The sequence below is a fragment of the Tetrao urogallus genome, assembly GCF_951394365.1.
Source record: "Tetrao urogallus genome assembly, chromosome: 24".
NCBI classification, from domain to species: Eukaryota; Metazoa; Chordata; class Aves; order Galliformes; family Phasianidae; genus Tetrao; species Tetrao urogallus.
Genome location: NC_136837.1, coordinates 1,288,040 through 1,309,169, shown reverse-complemented (window position 1 = coordinate 1,309,169; position 21,130 = coordinate 1,288,040). Strand labels below are relative to the sequence as shown.

General features: G+C 47.4%; 1 protein-coding gene across 1 annotated transcript in view; it reads right to left on the bottom strand.

Moving 5' to 3' along the window:
• Nucleotides 1-21,130, bottom strand: part of ANKS1A (ankyrin repeat and sterile alpha motif domain containing 1A) — a gene marked incomplete at both ends in the record, with an annotated part of 78,624 nt that overhangs the window by 38,818 nt on the left and 18,676 nt on the right. The window contains 10 exons of the mRNA XM_079546293.1: nucleotides 3,508-3,625; nucleotides 7,352-7,441; nucleotides 9,210-9,406; nucleotides 9,517-9,612; nucleotides 10,898-10,999; nucleotides 11,295-11,370; nucleotides 11,929-12,225; nucleotides 17,627-17,689; nucleotides 19,429-19,585; nucleotides 20,337-20,417. Coding sequence (XP_079402419.1) covers nucleotides 3,508-3,625; nucleotides 7,352-7,441; nucleotides 9,210-9,406; nucleotides 9,517-9,612; nucleotides 10,898-10,999; nucleotides 11,295-11,370; nucleotides 11,929-12,225; nucleotides 17,627-17,689; nucleotides 19,429-19,585; nucleotides 20,337-20,417 — 1,277 coding nt within the window. The remainder of the gene's footprint in view (nucleotides 1-3,507; nucleotides 3,626-7,351; nucleotides 7,442-9,209; nucleotides 9,407-9,516; nucleotides 9,613-10,897; nucleotides 11,000-11,294; nucleotides 11,371-11,928; nucleotides 12,226-17,626; nucleotides 17,690-19,428; nucleotides 19,586-20,336; nucleotides 20,418-21,130) is intronic.

The window sequence follows — 21,130 nt, the reverse complement described above, 5'->3', positions numbered from 1 at the left end:
TGCTCAAGCTTCCCAACCTTAGAATTTAGCAAGGACATATTCCAGTCTCTAATCTTCACCTACAAAAGGCTCTCTGTGCTACATCATGTAATTTGTCAGGTGGTGAGCATGCAAATCCAGCTCCTGTGGCATAAAAGGCTGCAGCAGAGAGGAAAGCTGGCCTTTAGAGTACTACTTTAGAGGTGCAAAAATAACCTTCAACTGCAGTAAAATAGAAACACAAAGGTCATTTACATAGCGAGGTACTGCATGTGAAATTCAGAAATGTATCTCCATCACCTCAGTTGTTTGAGACAAAATTTATCCTCCAAAAGCCACCTAAACTTGTGGTCGTGTGCACTCCCTCCCTCACTGCCCTTCAAGAAAGTGAAGGGAAGGAACGCTGTCCTCGTGTTACCCTGCATGGAGGTTTCTCAATACATTGTGACAACAGAAATGCAGGCTTGGATCAAAGACATGGAGACAGGATCTGTCCTGCAGTGACGACAAAACCAGAGGAGAGCAGTCAGGCTTTGGTCCTACGTTACCATTCATCTCAGAGCAAACCAAGAAGCTTCCATTCCTTCCAACCCTGGTTTGTACCAGCCCTGTGTGCCCACACGTTCTGCCCACCTCACAGTAAAAATCCCCCCGAAGCACATTTTGTCCTTTTGTGATTGGGTCAGTTCAGACATCTGGTCTAGAGAACAGCGACACTTCTGGCTGAACCAGCACAACCACTGAGGAAAGCTCCAGCAGGAGGAAGGGTGAGCTGAGGACCTCAAGCTGGGCTTGCTATGGCAGCACGCCAGCAGGAGCTCAACAAGCACCAACTGCTGATAACCACCATGAAGAGCCATTCAGTCCTACCTGAGGCTGCTGACAGCACCAGCCGATGGCCCTCCTCAGAAGCAAGACAGACATCCACACTCAGAGGTGTTTTCTGCATTCATCCTCCTTCAGTCTCTCCCTAAACGCAGCAGGAGTTGTACAGTCTCCTCCCCATCAGTCCATGCACACTTCACCACTCTTGGCTTATTTTCAAGTCCTGTTACAAGGTCTGACAGCCCTGACTTCATGCGTGAGACTGCACGTAGTTTCCTTACCAAAGAGATGGGAAAGCATTTGGCTGAAACTGCTTCTGAGACTCTGCCCGAAACAATCAGCCAACTTTTCCTAGTGCTCCAGCATGTGACAGCAAACTGCTGCAACATACACAAAAGGCAACCAGAGCAGGGCAGATAATGCCACATTCATCTGGTCACTGGACACAAGACAACTTGCAGCAAGGGGAACAAAGGCAGCTATCACATATGAAAGACACCATTAAAAACAGCGTGCTTGCCACTCTGCCTGGCAGCTGCCCTGAAGAGCCCTTCGAAGAGCACATCAGAGTCCTTCTCTTCTGACCAAAGGCTCCTCCAGAAGTCACCAAGCAACATCTGGAAGCACAGCCTCTCAGATCGAGGGCCAAGCAGCAATTCCAAGCCATGTCTCAGTCTGCTCTTTGTCCTGGAGCTGAGCTGCTGCCTTTGATGCTCCAGGACCCCTCTGATCCAGAGGTGGAAAAATTCTCCAACACCTCAATTTGGTCCTTGGTCCCTTGCTCAGCCCTCGCTTAACTTCTGCCAAAAAGACTCCACTACTTCCCAAACGTCCTCTCTCCCCACATCAGCACATACTCACGTTTCAGACTCAGCTACATCTGCTTCCCCATGTCCTCCTAGCATCTGACCTCAGCTACTGCGAGAGCTGAACATTTGCTTTTGTGTAAGGCAGGAGATTTCAAAGCTGATCCGCTCTTCCAGAGCAGTTAGGAAACATCCTGTGCAGAAAGAAACTACCTGTGGCTGCTGTGAGGGAGGAACAATACAGAGGGGGGGGGTGGGAAAGGAGAGAAAAAAGAAAAAAAAAAAAAGGGAATAACTACCAAACAGCTGCTTCATTTCCTACTGGGGTCATGAAACCTGAATCAGGTGAAAGATGACATGGGGTCCTGGCAAAGATCTGCAGCTCCTGCAGAGCACAGACACTGCCACATGTGCAGCCATGCTGCAGGGAGCTCTGAGTTGCTTTGGAAAACAGCTGCTACCTCTGGAGAACAGACATGAGAGGGTCACAATAATCTCCACATTCAGCACTACAAGGAGAGCAGTGGGAAATGCCCCTGCTGAGCTTCAGCAGTACACAAGGTGAGAAATACATTGGAGGGGCCCCTTCGGAGCAGCTCCTCACCTGCATCAGATCAAAGGCTCCTTCCTCTCACACTGGTTATAGCTCTCCTGTATTTAAGGAAGTGAGCATGTCCTAGAAAAAGAGAAAGCTCTCCTGCGTTCCTTGGATTCCCCCTCCCCCCGCAACAGTGGAAAGGGCTTTAGGTTCCTCACAAACACAGTTACAATGAATCTCACATTAAGCTGCAATTGGTAGCCACAGAATGGAGAAGAGGCAGCTCACACTTGAATGATCAGCAGTAGCTGCACACTGGAAAGATCTCCTGAAAGATTCTGGTTCAATGGCTGTTGCCCAGGGACCATTCCCTCGCTGAGACTGCAGAGTGCCAACCTGAAAAGCATCCGAACTTTGCCTCGGGCTGCAAGTGGCTTTGGCAGACATGGGTGGGAAAACAATGACCTCTTGTGCCACCCCATCCAGGCCAAGAGTGCAGCAGGACTCAAGGAAGGAACACTACCATGCTGCAAGGGAAAGCAGAACTGAGAATGCTGCAGCTCTTACTGGGAGTCAGAGAGGCACCACAGCGACTCTGCGTGATCCTCAAAATGAGATGGGTTCCGGGTTGAGAGTCCAAACTAAATCCTTCCAAATTCCTGCTCAGAAGTTTTGAATAAAGCAAGGGATATTTCTGCTTCAAATAAATCTTTTGCTGTTGTTGAAGGGGAGCCAAAAGCCCAGAGACAGCCAAGGTGTTTGCAAATCCCTGCAAAGCACAGAAGTCCCTCTGGGACAAGAGAGCCAAGTTCAGTACCTAACCTGGTCACATAGGAGATCTGCGGCCAGATCCAGAGAAGAGCTTGCTCTGCACATGTTTAGTTTCATCATGTGTTAGTTTACATCTCCATTTAGCTTTAATACACAGCAGAGTGTTGTTTTTATTACCAGGACAGGCAGGCTGATCATCTGCTGATACAAACATGCAACACCAGCAGGTCTCTAAGCTCAGCTGGATGCAGAGCACGGCTCATTCAGTGCTTGCATTGCTTCATCTCACTCCCAACAACACTGCACAGCCTTCCAACTCTGCCCTGACAGTGCACAGTATTCATTTATGTTCTAAGTTACCACCGTGGGTCCCTGCAAACTCTCAGCTGTCAAGAACAGCGGATTTGCTTTTCCTCTGTGTACATTTTGCACAGGAACGTTCAGATCTCTCCATTATAAAAGGGAAGATCACCAGGAAACAAAACAATTGCAATACAGAGTCCAGACGCCCCACCCCACAGCTTTTAATTGTTCCAAGTGCTCTGCCCTCCGTGTTTTTGCACAGTGCATTTTGGGATGGTCACTTACCTTTTGTTTTTCTATCCACTGCCACTGGCTTTTTAGTCTCCGCTGTAAGCAACAGCTCGTAAGGGTGCTCCTCTTCCTCAGCTCCACTTCCTCTGCTCTTTCCTCGTGCAACAGTGGCCTAATGAAAAACAGCATAAGCAAAGCGGTGCAATTTACTCCTGCAAGGCCTCTTCATGCCATGGTTTAAGCATGGAATTGGCAAAGCCAACACCTTTGCAGTGGACAAAAACATAAAACCAAAACGTAACCAAAATAAAAATAAATCCACAAAGCCCAAAAGACAGAAGATCCCCAAAGACCTTTATTTTCTAGTAGTTAAGGCTGCTGACAGCTTTCTAGCGCTGACCAACTGATTTACTGTGCAAGGTCTGCAGACAGCCTGGGCAGTGAGAAAAGAGCTGAGCACATTATTCCTGTTCAGCCCAACTCAGACTTGCTGTTGCTATTGGAATTTGCATCGTCATTGACTATTTAACTACTGGCCCTATTAGGACGTGGCTAGAGGAAAAAAAAAAATCCACAGCACAATATAAAATTAATCCCTGCCACCTTTTTGGAAATCAGATCTAGCATGCCTAACCTCAGGACGTACATCGTACTGAGGTCTACAAGGGCCTCAGGCAACAGTGCATAAACCGAGCTGAACCTCAGGACGCACAGCAGTGACTGTTAAATCATTTAAATCCCCCAAAGCCTCTGCTGAGAGCTCGTTGGTGACACTGGCAGAACCTGCACAGAGCTGCCCTGGAAAGTCACTGCCGTGTGCAGGGAGCGCTGTTACTGCAGGTCTGCCCCCAGACCCCGGGTCACCCACTGCCCTTTGGGAGCCACGTGTGCCATCCCAGCACCAGAGAGGTTCCAGGCACCCTGCCCGCCTGGCAGCTGCCTCTCAGCACCATCTCCTGGTCACACCGGCTGCAGTCCTGTCCCACAGCCCCCGTGTGCCTCTAACAACTCAGGCAGCTGCAGCAGGAGCAAATCAGAGCCAGAGAGTGAGCAATCCCTGCCTGCTGCCAGGACAGGGAAGGATTGGTTTGCACGCAGCAGCCCCCAAGGAAGGCTCCTGCACTGCTCGGATTCCTGGAACTGCCCTTGTCTAGACAGCAGACTAAGAGCTGCCTCCAATTTCTTCCCCTAGGAGGAAGCATCTCTTTCCTCAAGGGCAAATAGGTACCTACCTGGCTGCGACCTAACCAGGACACCTGGAGGCCTTTTAGGGAGGCTTGGAAACGACACAAAGTCCTGCATCCCTGTGTCAGTCCAGCTGGCTTTTAAATCAGCTTTGTAATGGGAGGAAGCAGGTCAGGCCCAAGGAAAGTATTTGTTCTATAAGCTTTGAGACGAGCTGTCAGGCACACCAACTCCTTCTCAGGTGAAAGAGCTCATAATGAGCAAATTAAGGCAAAAGACTTCTGAGCAGATGGTGGCACAAAAACATCAGACTGTAACAGTAGGTATCAGGCTCTCGCCAGAGATCTTGGAAAAATACTGCACAGCAGCAGCCTGGCAGAACAGTCGTAGCCTGGACCTCCAGCCAGGCATTAGTGTACTGCTAAGGCTCCTGCAGATGATGACTGCTGCACTGCCCTCGTTCAAATGCACTGAATGTATGTGCAGAAAGAAGCTTCCTAGCCACATGCAGTTCCCAGCTTTTGCTTTGTAAAGGTCAGCGTGTGCAATCATGGGCCTGATGACACTTCATTGTCTCAACTTCTCATTCTTCCAAAGCCTCAAATACAGTCTTAAGTTAGAACTGAATTAAAATGAAATCAGTTGTTTGCTGGAGAACTGTGCTTACTCTGCAGGTAACGCAACCAAGTAAGTAAGGAGATCATCAACACTTTCATCTGTTTCATCTTCTATTTATTTATACATATTGGTTAGCGCTCAAGAACCATTCACTATCACCAAAACCTAAAAATAAGCTGCTAGCAGTGAGCGTGCCCTATGAAGTGTACTTAATCCACAGCAGGGGACTTGGTGAAAGACTTTTTAAAGGCTATTTCATTTCTCTCTCCTCCCCCCCAGCACTGCAGAGAGAACTGCTGAATGGTCATGGTGCCTTTCGCCTGCATTTCCTTTCTGGAGATGAGTAGCAAAGAAATGAAACTGAAGTTTAATTCGACAACACAGAACCTTTTTTCAGCCACAAACCCAGAAGGTTTCTGCTGATAGGGAAGGAGGGCGCTCGGGCACCTTCCAAACAATCAGTTCTGTTGCCTGTTTATACTGAACGTTTTTCCACAATGGAAGTTCAGTTTCTTGTTTATGCACATCTGCTTTGACTGATAGCCCCATCCTGGCAACGGAACAAAAGGACTGCTTTTAAGAGCACAGTTTGGCCCAACCCCACAGCATTGGATGACTAAGTGCCCTGGCCCCAATGGGAGAACATGTTCTGAAGATGGGCGATCAGGATGCTGCTCTGAGAAGCTTACAGCAATCCCTAAGCTCATTCCTGTTGGTGCCTGCCCAACACAGAGAGAACATGTAAAAAATGCAACCACCAACCAATCAATTGCACCCAAACTGCCTTCTGGGTAGATCCGAAAGGCCACTGCCATGCAGCTACACTCACTGTGTGCACTTCTTATCAATAAAACAAATCAAGATTTCCCTAGTGAGTCAGTTTGTGCACAAGTAATTGGCAGCAGGACTTCCTTTAATGGACCACATTTCCAAAGTCTTCAACGGCAGGACAACACAGCAGGTGCTTTGTAATTAAATATGGCAAAGTAACTCAGCAGGAGCAGCCAATGCATGCTTCCCTCATGTTTACTGCCATAAACAAGTCCTGCTTTTCAGTTGTACCACGACCTGCCAGCCAGCTCTCCTCTCTGGTTATCATATGCTGGAAAACAACAGCAGTGGAGTCCACAATTTGGCATCCCAGTCCTGCTGTTTGTGCACTGGTTGCTGTTCCACTCTCATAAAGTCAGTCCTATTACAGCGCATCGTGTTTACTTCTATACTGTGTAGACTTGACATACTTCAGAAAACAGATTGCATTTATGTCTCATAGGAACTTCAGCACATCAACACATGCAAAGCAAAGGCTCTGCTGAACTGGAGTCTGCTCCAACAGCCAAAGGCAGCAGACACTTCATTAGTTTCACATGCACCTCATTGAATTTGGAAAAGGAAATCCTCAAGATTTGTGTTTGCATTGACTTCCTGGGTGCCAACAGAGATTTCCAAGACATTTGTGGTTTCCTGTCCTCACACTGAGTGCTCCCAGACCGCCCTCAGATCTGAGGTTCATAGGCTAGTGAATAAAAAATGAGCCATAGGAAGCCCAGGAGCAAGAACACAGAATAAGAGAGCTCTAATCAAAAAGCAGCTCCCACACACTGACCTCTGCAGAAGACAGCTTTATCATATGCTGGGCCAGAACCTTGGCTGAATTCAAGACCCTGAGCCCTGCTCACGTCAGTGGGACCAATGAGCCCACACATCCCCTGCACAGCTGGAAGCACAGAGGAAGCAGGAACTAACACTTGAGACTGAAGCCCAGAGGGTGCAGAAGTATTCAGTGGGATCATTACAGGCGGGCAACAGTCCACATCCCAACGTGATTCAGAAAAATCTCTTCCTATGGGAGTTCCCAGCCAAGAATAGGAAAGCAAGGCTGAAGGTCAAAATAGGGGTGCCCTGGAAGAACCACACAAAGGAAGTTCCCATGGCAAGTGATAGCAGCAGTGCTGGAATAATAATAAGAAAACACTTCCCGACTCAATTTGCAAGGAAAGCAGTATTACAACTGCTTCCACCCAAATCCAAATGATCATAGAGCTGGTCTTTAAGCCTCGTTGCGGCAAAGCAATCCAGCTGCAGCCTCACGTACCTCACAGGAAGCACCATGGCCCATCTTCTCCGTGTGCTGCTCCTCTTCTTCATCAGGTGGTGGTTTAGCAGGGGGGGGTGGCCGCTCTCTCTGCAGTTCAGAAGACCACCGTCAATCCCTGTGGTAAAGTCCGTCCCCTTCTGCTTCCTGACACTACAGCCACACTGCTGGGAGCACAGCGTGCTGAGCACCTCCTCACATTAATTTGAGCAGAGCAGATGATGAAACTGCAGCACACTGCAAGGGCCACCACTGATCATGCACACCTCTCATTTCTCTTCCAGAGCAGGAAGTGCACAACAGCTCAGACCCACAGGAGCATCAACCATGCTGAGGTGGGAGGTGGTGTTGACACAGGTTTGTTTCATTAATTAAGCCAGTTCATTCAGATCCAGACTGGCATCTCTAGAGCAGAGCACTGCACGGATAAGATCAATAATGAACTCATTATGATGTGTAGAAAGGGACTTCTCATTGTGCTGCTACTCACTTGTGTCTTAATGAAGCAGTAACAGGAATAAGTGATTCCAGAAGCATCTTTTTAATGAAAAACTCTGGAGATCAAGGAGACAGCGCTGCACTGCATTCCTCAAATATCCCAAGATTGCCCGCAGGCAGTTAGAGCTGCACTGTCTTGTCTCGACACAGAGCTAAAGACGTCTCAGCTCCTGCCCTGCAACAGCTCCATCTAATGGCTAATTGAAATTTCTATTTCAATTATTCAATTTCAAAAATTATTCAATTTTTGCTCACTGCAAAAGGCTCGAGCAAGTTTTGGGACAAACTCCAGAAAGCTCCTAAAGCAACTCCCTCCTTCTTCTCCCTTCTCACTGCAGTTCAGCCTCTCATCTTGTCTGATAGAGCCGAGCTTACTTCACATCAGCCACTATCAACACAGGACAGTACTCAGATGGATAAACACCACATCTAGTTTAATAAATAGCACCTACATCTTGTACTGCATTCACTAAACAAGACATCTGGACAAAACGTCCACCTTCTGAAGGTTTTGTTTCATTTCTGCTACATTTGCAAATGATGCAGGAAAAGGGATGCACCTCTTCACAGAGGGATAGGAAGCATGGGTACAGTGCCACCCACAGTGCAATTGGCCATTGCTGCTTTGCCCTTTGTCCAAAAATTCAGGTTGTTTTTGCAAAGCCTTTTCTATGGAAACAAAGCCTGAAGCTGACACAGCATGCTGCATGGCCGGCTTCCCATCTGCCCCAGAGCAGCATCACCATGATTGCTAAGGAGGCAGCAGATGCAACTAACAGAAGGTGAGAAAGAGGAGATAGTTCCAGGAACTTTGTGTTGCCTTGTAAAGCCTTGAGTACCCTCTACAGATCTCTGCAAGTAATACACAGAACATATTTTTGCTGTTAGTTTACTGCAGGATATTCCTAAAGGTGATTTCTCGAGAACCTTCTCTTGGGCAAAGCAAAAGAGAAATGCTACACAGAAGTTTCCAAAGCTTTTTCTAGGTAATAAGGTTGCCCTTCAGGTAATATTCTGACAAACCAAAACTCACAGAGACTGTCAGAAAACATAAGGGTGCAATGCTGGGTAAAACCAGGCACACCAAAATGACCGCGTGCCATGCAGGAATGGAGATATGAGTAACAGTGACCTACTTGTGTTGCCCTGTGTTGAAAGTGGCTGATGAGAAGAAATAACCTCAGTTCTAACACAGATGTGGGCAACGTGAACAGGCACAGAAAGCAGAGGCACCTGCCTGCTCTGAGCAATGCCAGGGGTGGCTTTCAAGATTTCTTCAAGCTGAGGAATTGGCACAGCCTGCTGCACAATCATGGCAAGAGAGAAATTATCTTTCTAAGGCAAGCACACAGCTACATACAGGCCTGACTCCTGCTGCTTTAAGGCCAGCTGCTTCCACTTCCTTATTCACAGACTCTCTGTCTGAAGACTTCCCACTGGCAAGGCTGTCCAGGGAGTGACAGGACGTTGCGTTGTACAAAGCTTCATATGGGCTTTCCTCTTCTGGGTTCACATCAAAGTCTATGATCAGCTCTGTCACTGCTTTCTCCACATCACCTGTGAGAGGAAGGGAGGAAAGAAGAGCATCACTGGTGGTCTCCATCCTCTGAAGGTCAGTGTTGGCAGGAGGAGGAGTGGCAGTGGCCCCTGGGGTGCACGGAACCTACCCTGAGGGATCCAGCACGCAGGGTCGGTGCTTGGAGCAGGCGGTGCCTGCGCTGTCTTGTCTGCAGCTTTGGCACTTTTCTTCCCAGTCGTGTAATCTGCAACGAGGTGGGGCAACAACAAGGATCAGTTTCTGGCCATCTAGCTTTATCTTCAGCAGATGGGATTTTCTCCCTTGTGGATGGGAGACCAACTGTCAGCATTAAGTCTCCAAAAAAAATAACCAAAGGACATTACTGAAACTTGCAGCTCAGATCCTGAAATAGAACCAGTCGACCTCTTTAATCACATGCACAAGGTTAAGAAGGATCCTTTGAACTTCTACAGACGCTTTAATCAGAAAGCTGCAAAGCTCCTGGAGCGACATAACTTGAAGGAGCAGATGACTCGGTGCTCTGAGCACAGGCTGCAGCACTAAACAGATGCAGTCTGGTCTTCTGGGGTCATAAAGCAGCAGAGAAGCTAGTTCTAGCTGCAGTCCCCAAACCACAGACCAAGTCAGAAATAGTAAGCTTGCATGAATGATGTCAGACAGCATCATCTCACACAGCTCACTTACAGAAGCAAACTATCAGCATTTACCTGCAAGAGGTTCAGTTTTAAAGCCCATCTATATCTTCAGTTTCAATGCAGAGATGATCCCGACCCGCCTCACAGACAAAGCTTAATTAAAAGTCCACAAAGAGCTTTGAACCTGCAGAGCTCTCAAATGCTGAGCAGGAATAATACACATCAGTTGCATACACTTCTGATCTTTCTCCCCACAGCTGACAGGAAATTGAGATAATGTAATTACAAGGTAGGAGTTGAGCTAACATGCCACACTTCATTCCCTAATGTGGGCAGATACAAAGGGCCAAGATCCTTTCTAAACCACAAGTAATCAAGGTTCTCTTCTGGAAATATCATCTGCAGAAATCCATGCCCAAGCTTCACAGTGAAGCGAGGAGCAGGAGGTGGGATCAGTGGGTGACTATTTGCCTACAGACACATAAAACAGACTTAATCCAAAACCATATCTAAAGCTATTACTTTGCATTCTGCAAGCAGATTTAGGCTACCCTTAATTTTAATTTACTTATAAAGCGAGTTGAACAAAGCTCAATTAAGCCCATTTAAATTGTAAAAGTGATGCCTCGCTCTTCCAGCAAAGAAGTTAATCCCCCTTCAATCCACTCCTGGAAGTCCTCCTGCCAACCCCTGCTGCAGACACCATCCACCTGAGCAGTGCAGCGTCGTTTCTTCCCACACCCTGAAGATTCTCACTGACTTGCAGCTCCTTTGTGTTCAACACTTTCCAGCACACGAGACCCTCACCGTGTACCTGCACAGGCACAATTTGCACTCTAAACTCTTTCCTCCTGCCCCCACATTGCTGCTTACCTTCAATGAGAGCTGCTATGTGTTGACTTTTCTGAGAAGGAAGCTCCCTCACGATATCCAGAGCCGTCAGGCCTCTGTTATCCTTTATGTTCACATCAATACCTATAGCAGTAGGTATAGAGGAGGCAAAAGCAAGAACATTTTCGAACAAGCACAGATTTACATCCTTAATCAAGTCACAGCTTGCACGTGTTCATCACTGGGCGGAGCTAAAAAATGCTCAGTAGAAGCAAACCTAAAGCCAGATGCCAAGGGATAACCTCTCCTGTAACTCCCCCTGAGGAACAGCACTTTGGTAACTGATTGGAGAAAAGTGCTGTCACTAAAGAGGGCTTTCCTCAGGTTGTGGTTGAAGGGCTCACCACGTCATTGTTTCAGAATAGGATCATTCTCTCACCTGCAGCCAGCAATATTTGTACCACATCTGTCTTGCCAAACAAAGCAGCTTCGTGCAAAGCACTGCCTTTTTCAGTCTGCAAATTAAATGAAAAATAGCATGAAGCTAGATGGGGGGAGTGCTGATGGAGGAACTTTCAGAAGGTTACAGAAGCAATAAATACACTGCATCGTATACAAAGAGGACAAAGTATTGACATTGTTACAACACTGAGAATTCGGAGCAGAAAATGGAGACTGCCTCTTTGCAAAGAGATGCAGGCTCAGAGTTAGCGACCAAGAGAAGGCTTTCTAAAGCTTAGAAGAAGGTCACGTGCTGGAAAGGAAATGGTTTGCTTCCACTCTACCGAGAGCTCACAGTCTTGCAGTGCAGAACAGCATAGGCAGAGGAGTTTTCCTCCCTCGCTATGCATCTGTTGCTCTTCACCCAACTAACGAGCAAGCACCAAGCATGCACTGCACCAGGATTCCTCTGAGCGGCCTCCCAGAGGAACAAGCTGAACAAGCAGCCTGGAGGAACCCAAAGCCAACACTCCTCTCCCACACAGGATCCCTATGGAGGACGAGGAGCCCTCCTCACAACCACAAGGCTCCCAGCAGCCAGAGCAGCCCCTCACACCCCCCACCCCAGATACCTGATAGTTGCTATCCATGCCAGCATCCAGGAGGACGTGGACTACGGTTTTGTGACCGTTCCTCGCCGCCAAGTGCAGGGGAGTGTGTTTCTTTGTGTTGCAGCTTAAAAGATTGGGGTGAGCGTTCAGCAGCATCTTCACAACCTCCAGCCTCCCGTAGAGAGCGGCCAGGTCCAGGGGGGTCTCAAACTTGTTGTTACGCATGGTGGGGTCGGTGAGCTCCTCCAGGAGGACCTTCACCACCTCGGTGTGGCCGTACTGCGCGGCGCAGTGCAGTGCTGTCTCGTTGTCATTGTTCTGGGGGGGGTCAGAAAGGCCAACGTGTCAGAATTGGGAAAGCAGAGCTGCGCCGTGCCTCGCTCAAACCATTGAAGTTTAAATGCAAAAACAAGACAAAAAGCAGTCAGGAAGCAAAGAGCCCGGTTTGAACTGGAGCCTGGAGCAGTGCTTTCACCATGCCAGTACCAGGCACAGACACCCCCTGAGGAGCTCACCCAGTGACCCACCCAGCAAAGCTTCAAAACCATTCAGAACAACTGAGCTTCGCTCAGATGTGAGGAATCTGCTCTGTGGGAATTGGTGCTCTAGATGGAGTAGCCTGTTTTCAGAGCATGGAAACCCAAAGGAAGAGCCCACACTGAAGCTTAAGGGATTGTCGTGCTGTATCCGGATGGCCATTAATTCCTCTGGCCCTTGGGAAAGCAGTCTGTTATTAGCTGGCAGCATCCCTTACTTTGGGGTGCCACCAAAATAAAAGACTGCAATACATGCCACACCAACTGCACCATGAACTCTATCTGCTGTCACTTGTCATCATTTCAGATTTAAACTTCAATTGTTTCAATCCTACTTATCCTAACAGCCTCTGCAGTTCTGAAGCTTGCAAGCTGGCCATTTTAGAGAAAGAGTGCATGCAGCTGCGTGCAGTTTGCAAATTAGGAGTTTAGCAAACAGTGCCACTGGGCTGTTCCACTAACAAGCCCTCATCATCAAGGTCTCAGGTCAACTGGAGGGAAGAAACATTGGAGCAGCACGTGAAAGCCAGACCCAACTAAGGCATGCAGCGCTGGGCAAGTTACAATCAGCAAAGTGCTGAGATGAGCAACCCCACGTTTCATTTCCAGGTGCAAAATAGGAACGTTGCCAGATTTAAGGGTCTTCTCTTTTTTTTTTTTTTCCTCTTTCAAACTAAGTTCATCTCAAGCTTCTAGTTTCATTCCTGTGTAATTATACACAGAGAAGTTTCAGTTCAGGGACTAAAGGACTAAGTTAAGGGTGTAAACACGTATGCAATTATTTGACCCCAAGTGACTTCAGCACAAGTGTACCACATTTAAGCCTCAGCTGAGAGAACTCTGTCACTTTAAGAACAAATTAATAACACGGTGTCTTAGCTAGAAAGTCTACTTTAGAAAATGAATTTGACCAGAACCTCCATTGATGCTTTGAGAGCAAAACCACCCCTTTTGTGGCTTTTTTTTTTTAATACTACCCTGTAGGAGCGGTCAATATTTTGCACCATTTCACAAGCATGCTGCAGAGCTTGCTTTGCTGCACTTTAATCCTATGGATGCGTTACGTCGTTCCAGGGATTACAGGAGGCACAGCATGCAAATTCCCACTCTGTTTTATTCTGCTTCGCATCATTTGACAGCCAGGGGAAGGGCAGAAGGGAAGCGAGACGTGGAGAGGCTGCGACCAGCATCAAATCACAAAGCAAGGAGGCAGGGCACAGCCACATGCAGAGAGAGATATTTTGGAAGGTAAGCAAAGCAGGGCATCACTGTTAGCACAGGAGGTCACAGACAAAGAACAGGCTCGATACTTGGAGAGGCAGAGGCAGCCATGGTGAAGGAACGCACATACATGTGGACAGAAGTTACTGGAGAATAAAGAAGTCTGCACATAAAATACACATACAGAGTGAGAAGGGGAGAGAACAGAGAGCTACAGAGATCACGCCTAACGCTCCTACAGTGCTGGTCTCGAGTTCATTTAGATGGATGGGAGATCCTGTTACGTGGTGGGCAGGGAAGGGAACCTGGATGTTGTGAGCCCATGGCCCAGCCAGACCGAGGCCACCAGCGTGCCCCACAGCTGAAGGAAACAGCAGATAGCCCCAGCCCTCCTGGAGCTGCAGCTGTGCGCCTACAGAGCCGAATGGGGGTGCACAGCTCTGCTTGTTCCACCACCAGCACTGCCCATCCTCCCCTGCCACCCAGACCATATCTGCCAAGGGTGCTTTAAAGCACTCTGCAAATCCTGAACATCTGCTTGGCAGCTCCAAAACAGGCATACAGCTTCCTCTGAGAGTACAGTTATTGAAGTTTGCTGCAATTGAGTCTCATTTTCTCTAAACAGCTCAGGGCACTGGTGCTCTGGACAAAATCCCATCCATAAAACCGGGATGAAATCCCCAGCCCATCCTGCTGTACCACAGCCACCAGGTGGTAAGATGCTCTGCACCATTACAGCAAGTCCTTCCCCATCACAGGAACTCCAGCTATCGCATGAGTCTGCACTGCTCCCGTTTTGGGTGAGCTTGGAGGAGCCCCAAATACCTGAACTGTTCCAGACAAAGGAGTGTGCCCCAACCCCAAGCAGAGCCTAAAAACAGGCACAAGCACTCAGACGTATGCATTTATCTGAGATGGAAAAAGAAAATTCCTTCCCAGCAGCCAGAAGGCACGTGGATTCAAATTTCAAAACTCCTTAGGAAAAAAACAGAGTGCTCAATAGGACCCAGGGGCAGCACTCCTGCAGGAATCCAAGCACCCCCCTTAATTGCAGCCAGGAGTGGGAAGCTGGGCCTTGGCTGATGCCTGCCTGCAGACAACAAAATGGGAACAGCAGCAGGAATGCCTCTGCTCTCATATGGGTTCCATCACATTTCTCAAGCCCTGGTAATCAGATATCACATACCACTGCCCTTATGCTCCTCATCACACCTTGCTGCAGAGCACCTCCAGCTCGGTCAAGAGCATCTGCACTCCTGTTCCTAACACTCTGTAGGAGGGCTTCGATCTAAATCACATCTTTCTTTCTTAAAATAAGTGGAAAAGTTTGTTGTTTTTTTCTAAATTTTCTAACCTGCAAAGGTTTGAACACTTACACCAAGGCAAAGCTTGGCAATGCTGCTCTGAGGTTTTGGAGAGCTGTTGTGAATGCCAGGCAAAAATGGTTTAGTAGACACAACTCTGCCTTGGGGTGGGGAAAAGAATCACTGAATGGTTTGGGTTGAGTGGTTGGGAAGGGACCTCAAGAACCACCAGGTTCCATCCCCCTGCCACAGCAGGGCTGCCAGCTGCTAGATCCAGAACAGATCAGATTGCAAGACCTCCAGTTGTCCCTCAGGGCTCTGCCCTCAGCAGAGCAGGGATGAAGAGGCTCCTTTGCTCCCACAGGTGCCTGCCAACACCAACACCATTTCAGAAGAAACAACCCCCATCTGCCCAACAAGCCCTCAGAAGCTCTGCAGGTGGCCGTGCTGCCCGCTTTCATCCACAGGCTGCAGATGCTGGGCTTCCACTTCTCTCAGCACAACATTTAGATTTATAGCGCTTTAAACCCAATCTGCATGAATCATTTGCAGCCAATTAAGAAAGACAAAGATAGGTTGTGCAGTTTATTCCTCCTTGGGCTACGTGACAGCTTTTTCTACACAGGCTTTGCTCAACTGGGTGGGTTCCTTCATCCCAATTAGAGCCCAATTTAAGGCAGGAGTCACAGGAACAAAGCTGCAGCTCCGTCTCTTCACTTGGCTTCTATCATTCCCGTTTCAGAAGTCTCTATGGCCCATACAGATGGGCTGGAAGGGCTATTTATTTAAAAGATATTGAAAAGGAAGGGGTACAAAAAGAAGCTTTTGGGAAAACAAGAAGCTTCTGGCTCTCTTACCTCTTCCTGATCAGGGTAACAATTTAATCTGTAATCCAACCTTATAGAAACACTTTTCCCCTCTTGAAAATATCCCACATGCTTGGAAAAAGGAGACATCTTGCTTTGATTGCTTCTATATCAAATCCCATCCTGCGTGGGAGCTGGGAAGCTGAAAGCACCAGCCAAGCAAGGACTCCTTACTTTGCTCTTAGACTTTCTTTGGCTCTCCCACTTGCAGCCAAGCTACTGAGAAAACATCAAGGTGAGTATGTGAGATGTGGCTCTGCTTGGACTTCATCACACCTGGCCAGGAACCAGTGGTAAGCTGGTCACAACTTCGGATGGACCTAACGTGTGCTGTGAGTCATTTCTCTCTCTCTCCTTAAAACCAAAGATTGCAAAGCCCCAGCCTTGCTTGCAAGAGTGCTACAGCCATCCTGAACACAGCCAAAAGAAAATTAATTTAAGATAGAATACTTAATAAACATTCCACAAGAAAGCTCGCCCAATTTGAGGTCTGTATTCCTTCCTCACTCAAAAATTTACTGCTAGCATATAAGGTTTCACTGCATTACTGACAGTAATTTGGAGAGCTCCCCTTCAGCCAGCTGAACTCAACTGGGATACGTTTCCACAAAGGATATTTATTGCTGTAAAATTCCCAGCTGGATTTTTGTCCAAGTCATAGATAAGGACAAGTTTCACGTAGGTATATTTTTGCTCCAAGAAGTACGTGCTAAAGTATCTCCTGAAATAGAAGCTACAAAAACAAACATCATTCCCAGTGGTTAGCAAGCTCAGGAATTTTGGATGTGTTTTTAAAGGTAGTGCGGATCAAGCAGAATGAAAGTCCCAAGTGAACTTTGAGAGAGAGATCTGCCATGGATGGCTGAGTCCCAGGCAGCTGGCTGGAAGCAAGCGTGGTGCGGAGGCTGACAGCAGAAGCATCCTGTGATAAAGCAGCAGCTTTATGCCATCACTGGCATCTGCTGCTTCATTATAAATAGAAATGAGAAATGGGGGAGTGCCTGAGAAAACACCACCGTCTGACAGACACAACAAGTGACCCCAGGAACTTTCTGATCTGCTTCCTCGATTGCTCAGCTGCAGTGCATCGTAAGTGCTGACGTCGTGCCTCTTTGTAGTTCAAGAGCTAAAAGCAAAAGAAGGGCAAAACAGGCAGGAGAACAGGAACAGAAAACCAGGGCTGAAGGGTCAGACAACACAGACTTAACACCAAAAAAGAGACTGAAGCAATAAGCAGGACACGGAGGGCTCAGGAAGGGAGGTATCAATGTTACTACCTTCCCTTCTCCCCACCACCACGGAAAGAATTCACCGTCCATTCAAACACACACAGCATTATGCGTTTTGTAGGAGAGAAGGCATGAAATTCACTCCAAACAGCCCACAGAAAATGCATCCATGTTTAAGCAGGGGAAAAAAAAAAAATCCTTCTCTTTGCATTGATAAATGCGACATTAGCACGTGAAACAATACCTAGAGCATTTGAGTTGAAATTACTTTACCTTTTGGAAGTCATCCAGCCAAACCAAGCAAACTGACCATCACCGTGAGTCCTACAAGGCTAAGCAATGAAGGAGCCCCCAGGAAAGTAAGGAAAAGCTTCCCTTAAATTATGTTTCTATAACTGCTTTGAAGAAAGAAACCCAGAGTAAATAAATGGTTGCATTTTACTTCTCCCCAAGCAGCTGCAAACTGAACAGGTATTATTGCAACTGGATGACATTACACCTGAAAGCACGCGAGTGCAGCTTGGAGTAATGATGCAGTGAAATGCTGACAGCAAAGTACACACCTTGGCATTGATATATGGGTCAAAGGGGCCGTACTTTTTGAGTTCTTTGATCTCAAGAGCATTCTACAAAAAGGAAGAGGAAAAAGAACAAAAATGTGATAATGAAATGGGTGAGATTGAGCAACAAAGCAATGGGTGACTCCCAAGGGGTGGAAATGACAGAACACAGCGTCTTGTTCCAGTCAGAGCTATTAACAGCAGAAGCCATTCCAGCAGCTGATTCCTGTAAACTGAACCACTGTTTCTTTACAAGGCTCCAGACTCAGGCAGCACAAGTTATTCGAATGGTTTTCATTGTTCAAAAGGATTCCTACTAAACAAACATTAATGAAACATTACCTGGAAGGATAACACTGGGCTTTTGCAAAGGTTTCCCTTACACCTGTCCTGCTCTGCTCCCACCCAGGGCCCTCAGTCAGTTTTTATCAGGTTGAGATTACCAGATTGATTGTGAACAGTTTACTGCACTCCTCACTGTTTTGAAAGACTGAACATTGGGCAGCTGTGCCCAAAGGCATTACTATATGCACAGCCCCGAGCTTGAAAACTGTCCAAAACAGTAAAACACAGTTACTCCTGCTCAGTTGAGGAGTGGTGGTGATTAGCATTGGCACTGTATTTTTTGTTTCACGATGCTTTAGAAGCAACCACTTAGCCTTGCAACAGCTGGTGCATCACATTAACTGCTTTACATTGAGGAACTGCATGCTCAGGCAGGAGAACTTTGTCCCCACAAAGCGTGGCTAGAAGCAGGACTGGGGCTCCCAACCCCAACTCTGTGAAGAGGATTTTGTTCCTCAGCTTCTGAAAAAGTACAGAGAGCAGATCAAAATTAAACAGCAGAAACTCACAGCTCTCAGTCATTTCAGCTCAGATGGATTCTGCTAAACCTGAGCTGGGAGTGTATGACCTCGTTATGAATTCACTTCTGTATGAAAGTGTGTGTTTAACCTTATGGCACGAAGGCAGACAGCCTTGTTTGGGTTTACTTGCCTCCAGCTGGATGAAAATCCCAGCAGGAAGGAGTTGGTTCACAAGGACACCGGGCACCCCTGCTCAGGGAGGGGACAACCAAAAGCCACTGCAGCTTTAACCATCTCATGGGAATGTGTTACTGCACGCCTGCCCAAGGCACGGTGCAGAACCACAGATGGCTCAGTGTCAATGCTCAGCCAGCATCACTCAGCGAACCAGCTCCTTTATCCAAAGTCTTAAGCAAAAGAAATGGGTGGGACTTCCCACAGTCCATATTTATTTTGTTCTTCCCTTTTCTGATTGGGGAAAAAAATAAAGATTAAGCAGGGGATTTATCTGGGGTCACCATAGGCTGAAATTATCTCACCACTTACAAATCAGTTAACTGGAGCAAGTGCTAGAGACAAGCCAGGAGAGTAGCTAAGACAGCATGGCCAAACGAAGACTAAAAGCTGCTTTGATTAGTTCCCAAAAGAAGGGAGCCAACGTATCCTGGGACAGAACTAGAAAACTTCTCAGTTATCCAGCAACTGAAAGGAAAACCTGTGTTAGTTTCAGAAGCTCAGCATGAAAGCAGGAGACTACTTCCTAGGTGCGGAGGGGCTCTCAGTACACATTTATATCTCTCTCTATAGGTTAATGTATATACACCTCATTCATTCATAGCTCAGAACAGGAGGAACTGCTTTAGGCACTGCCCTCCCCCCCACTAGCAATTAACTCTGTAACAACTGCTGCCAGCTGGGGAGGGCCAGGAGTCGGTTCAAGGGGTCTTCCTCCATCCGAGAAAATCAGCTCAAAGGAATATGAGAGAAAAACAGGCAGACCTGCTCATTCACTTTAGTATGCGAAGGTCCCTGGTGGATGAGGAGCTTCACTATGTCTGCATCTCCTTTCCAAGCTGCCAGGTGCAGGGGGTAGCAGCCCTTACAGTCTGCCACGTTGGTGAGCGCGTCGTTCCTCAAGAGGACTTCCACCACATCCCTGCAAGAGAAGATTGGGGTCTGTGAGGCATTCAGTCTCTGTCTCACAGTCTGCACTGTTTTATCAAAAAAAAAAAAAAAAAAAAAAAAAAATCTGAAAAAAGTATTTCAGAGATCCTCTTGGAATGTGATTTTATAACATTCCTACTAAATGATGCCCAAAGAAAGAATGCTGAGATAAGTTCAGGGAAGATCTGTGTTATCTTCGTTATCTTCGTTCTATCTGAGCTGAATAGGGACTGAAGTCACTGCACCAGCACAAGGAGGATGAATAAGGACTTCTATTCAATTTCTCAGCATCTGAAGTAGCAGTGAACAATACAGGATCTACCACAATGAAGACCAGAGTTATTTAAAAATGTAATTACACACAAAAGCAAATTTCAGGTGGTGCAGGCACAGCAACACACTGGACACCAGACAGACTGCAGAGGACTGTTACTGGAAAAGCCATCTTTAATGTCTTGTTACATAGAATCATAGAATCACAAGGTTGGAATTGCTTGTAAATAAAAGGATGGTTGAAAACTTCCATGTTCTAGCAAACTTGAAAAGATAGACAGACAATGCAGCACAGAACACCTCTAAGCTTTGCTGCACTGATGTTCTTTGCTTGTCCTGAAGATGGTGTAGTGTTGCACCATCGCCACATTTTCAGAGGCAACAGCATCAGAGTGGTGAATGCATGAACAAACTGCAGCTTGTAAAGCACATAGCACCCCTTATGATCAAAGGCAGTGTAAATGACTCACTTATGACCATTCAAAGCAGCATGGTGCAGTGGAGTGTATCCAGTACTGTCAACGCAGTTCACATTTGGCCCTCTCCAGATGCTGCAAGACAGAAAACGTACAGGGAACACTTAGACATACAGCAAACAGACAGACAGACTGCAAGAAAAGGCATCAGCAGAGCTCTCACACTGAGATGGTTATGGGGCAGTGACACAGAGAACAGACAGCACAGTGTGGGTGAGCGTCACAGAGCTCAGACACCCTGGGCTCTGAATCAGAGCTCCCATGTCCTCCAAGAGATGCCTTGTAGCCACGTGTGCTCACCAAAAACCATCCTCAGTGGAACGCTCAGGTTAACCAGTAGATAAGGTAAGCCATCAGACATCACTAACTCACACTAACTCTGAAGGGGCTAGGGGTTGAGAAAGCCTTCCCCCCCATACCAAGAGCTTCCAGGGTGCAAGTCTGCAGCGGTGGGATGCACAGCCCACTGCTGGTCACCAGCAGGCACCCACACCGACTTCACGCTGCCCAACAATCACTGCCAACAGCCCCTATGGGAAGCAGGAGGTCCCCAAGCACTTCCCTCCCTTTTCAGAAGTCAAACTCGAGGACTGCAGTATCAATCTCCTCTCCAACCCCTCCAAGGTGTCCCATTTAGAATACTGGAGCAACACACACAAGATGCCAGCGCTGCTCTTGGTCGAGCTCTCCGCATCAGTGCTGCCCCAGGGAAGGAGGCAGGAACCCAGAGCAACAATCTCCAATGAAAACAGACCTCTCACCTTCCCAAACACACAACAACTCATCAG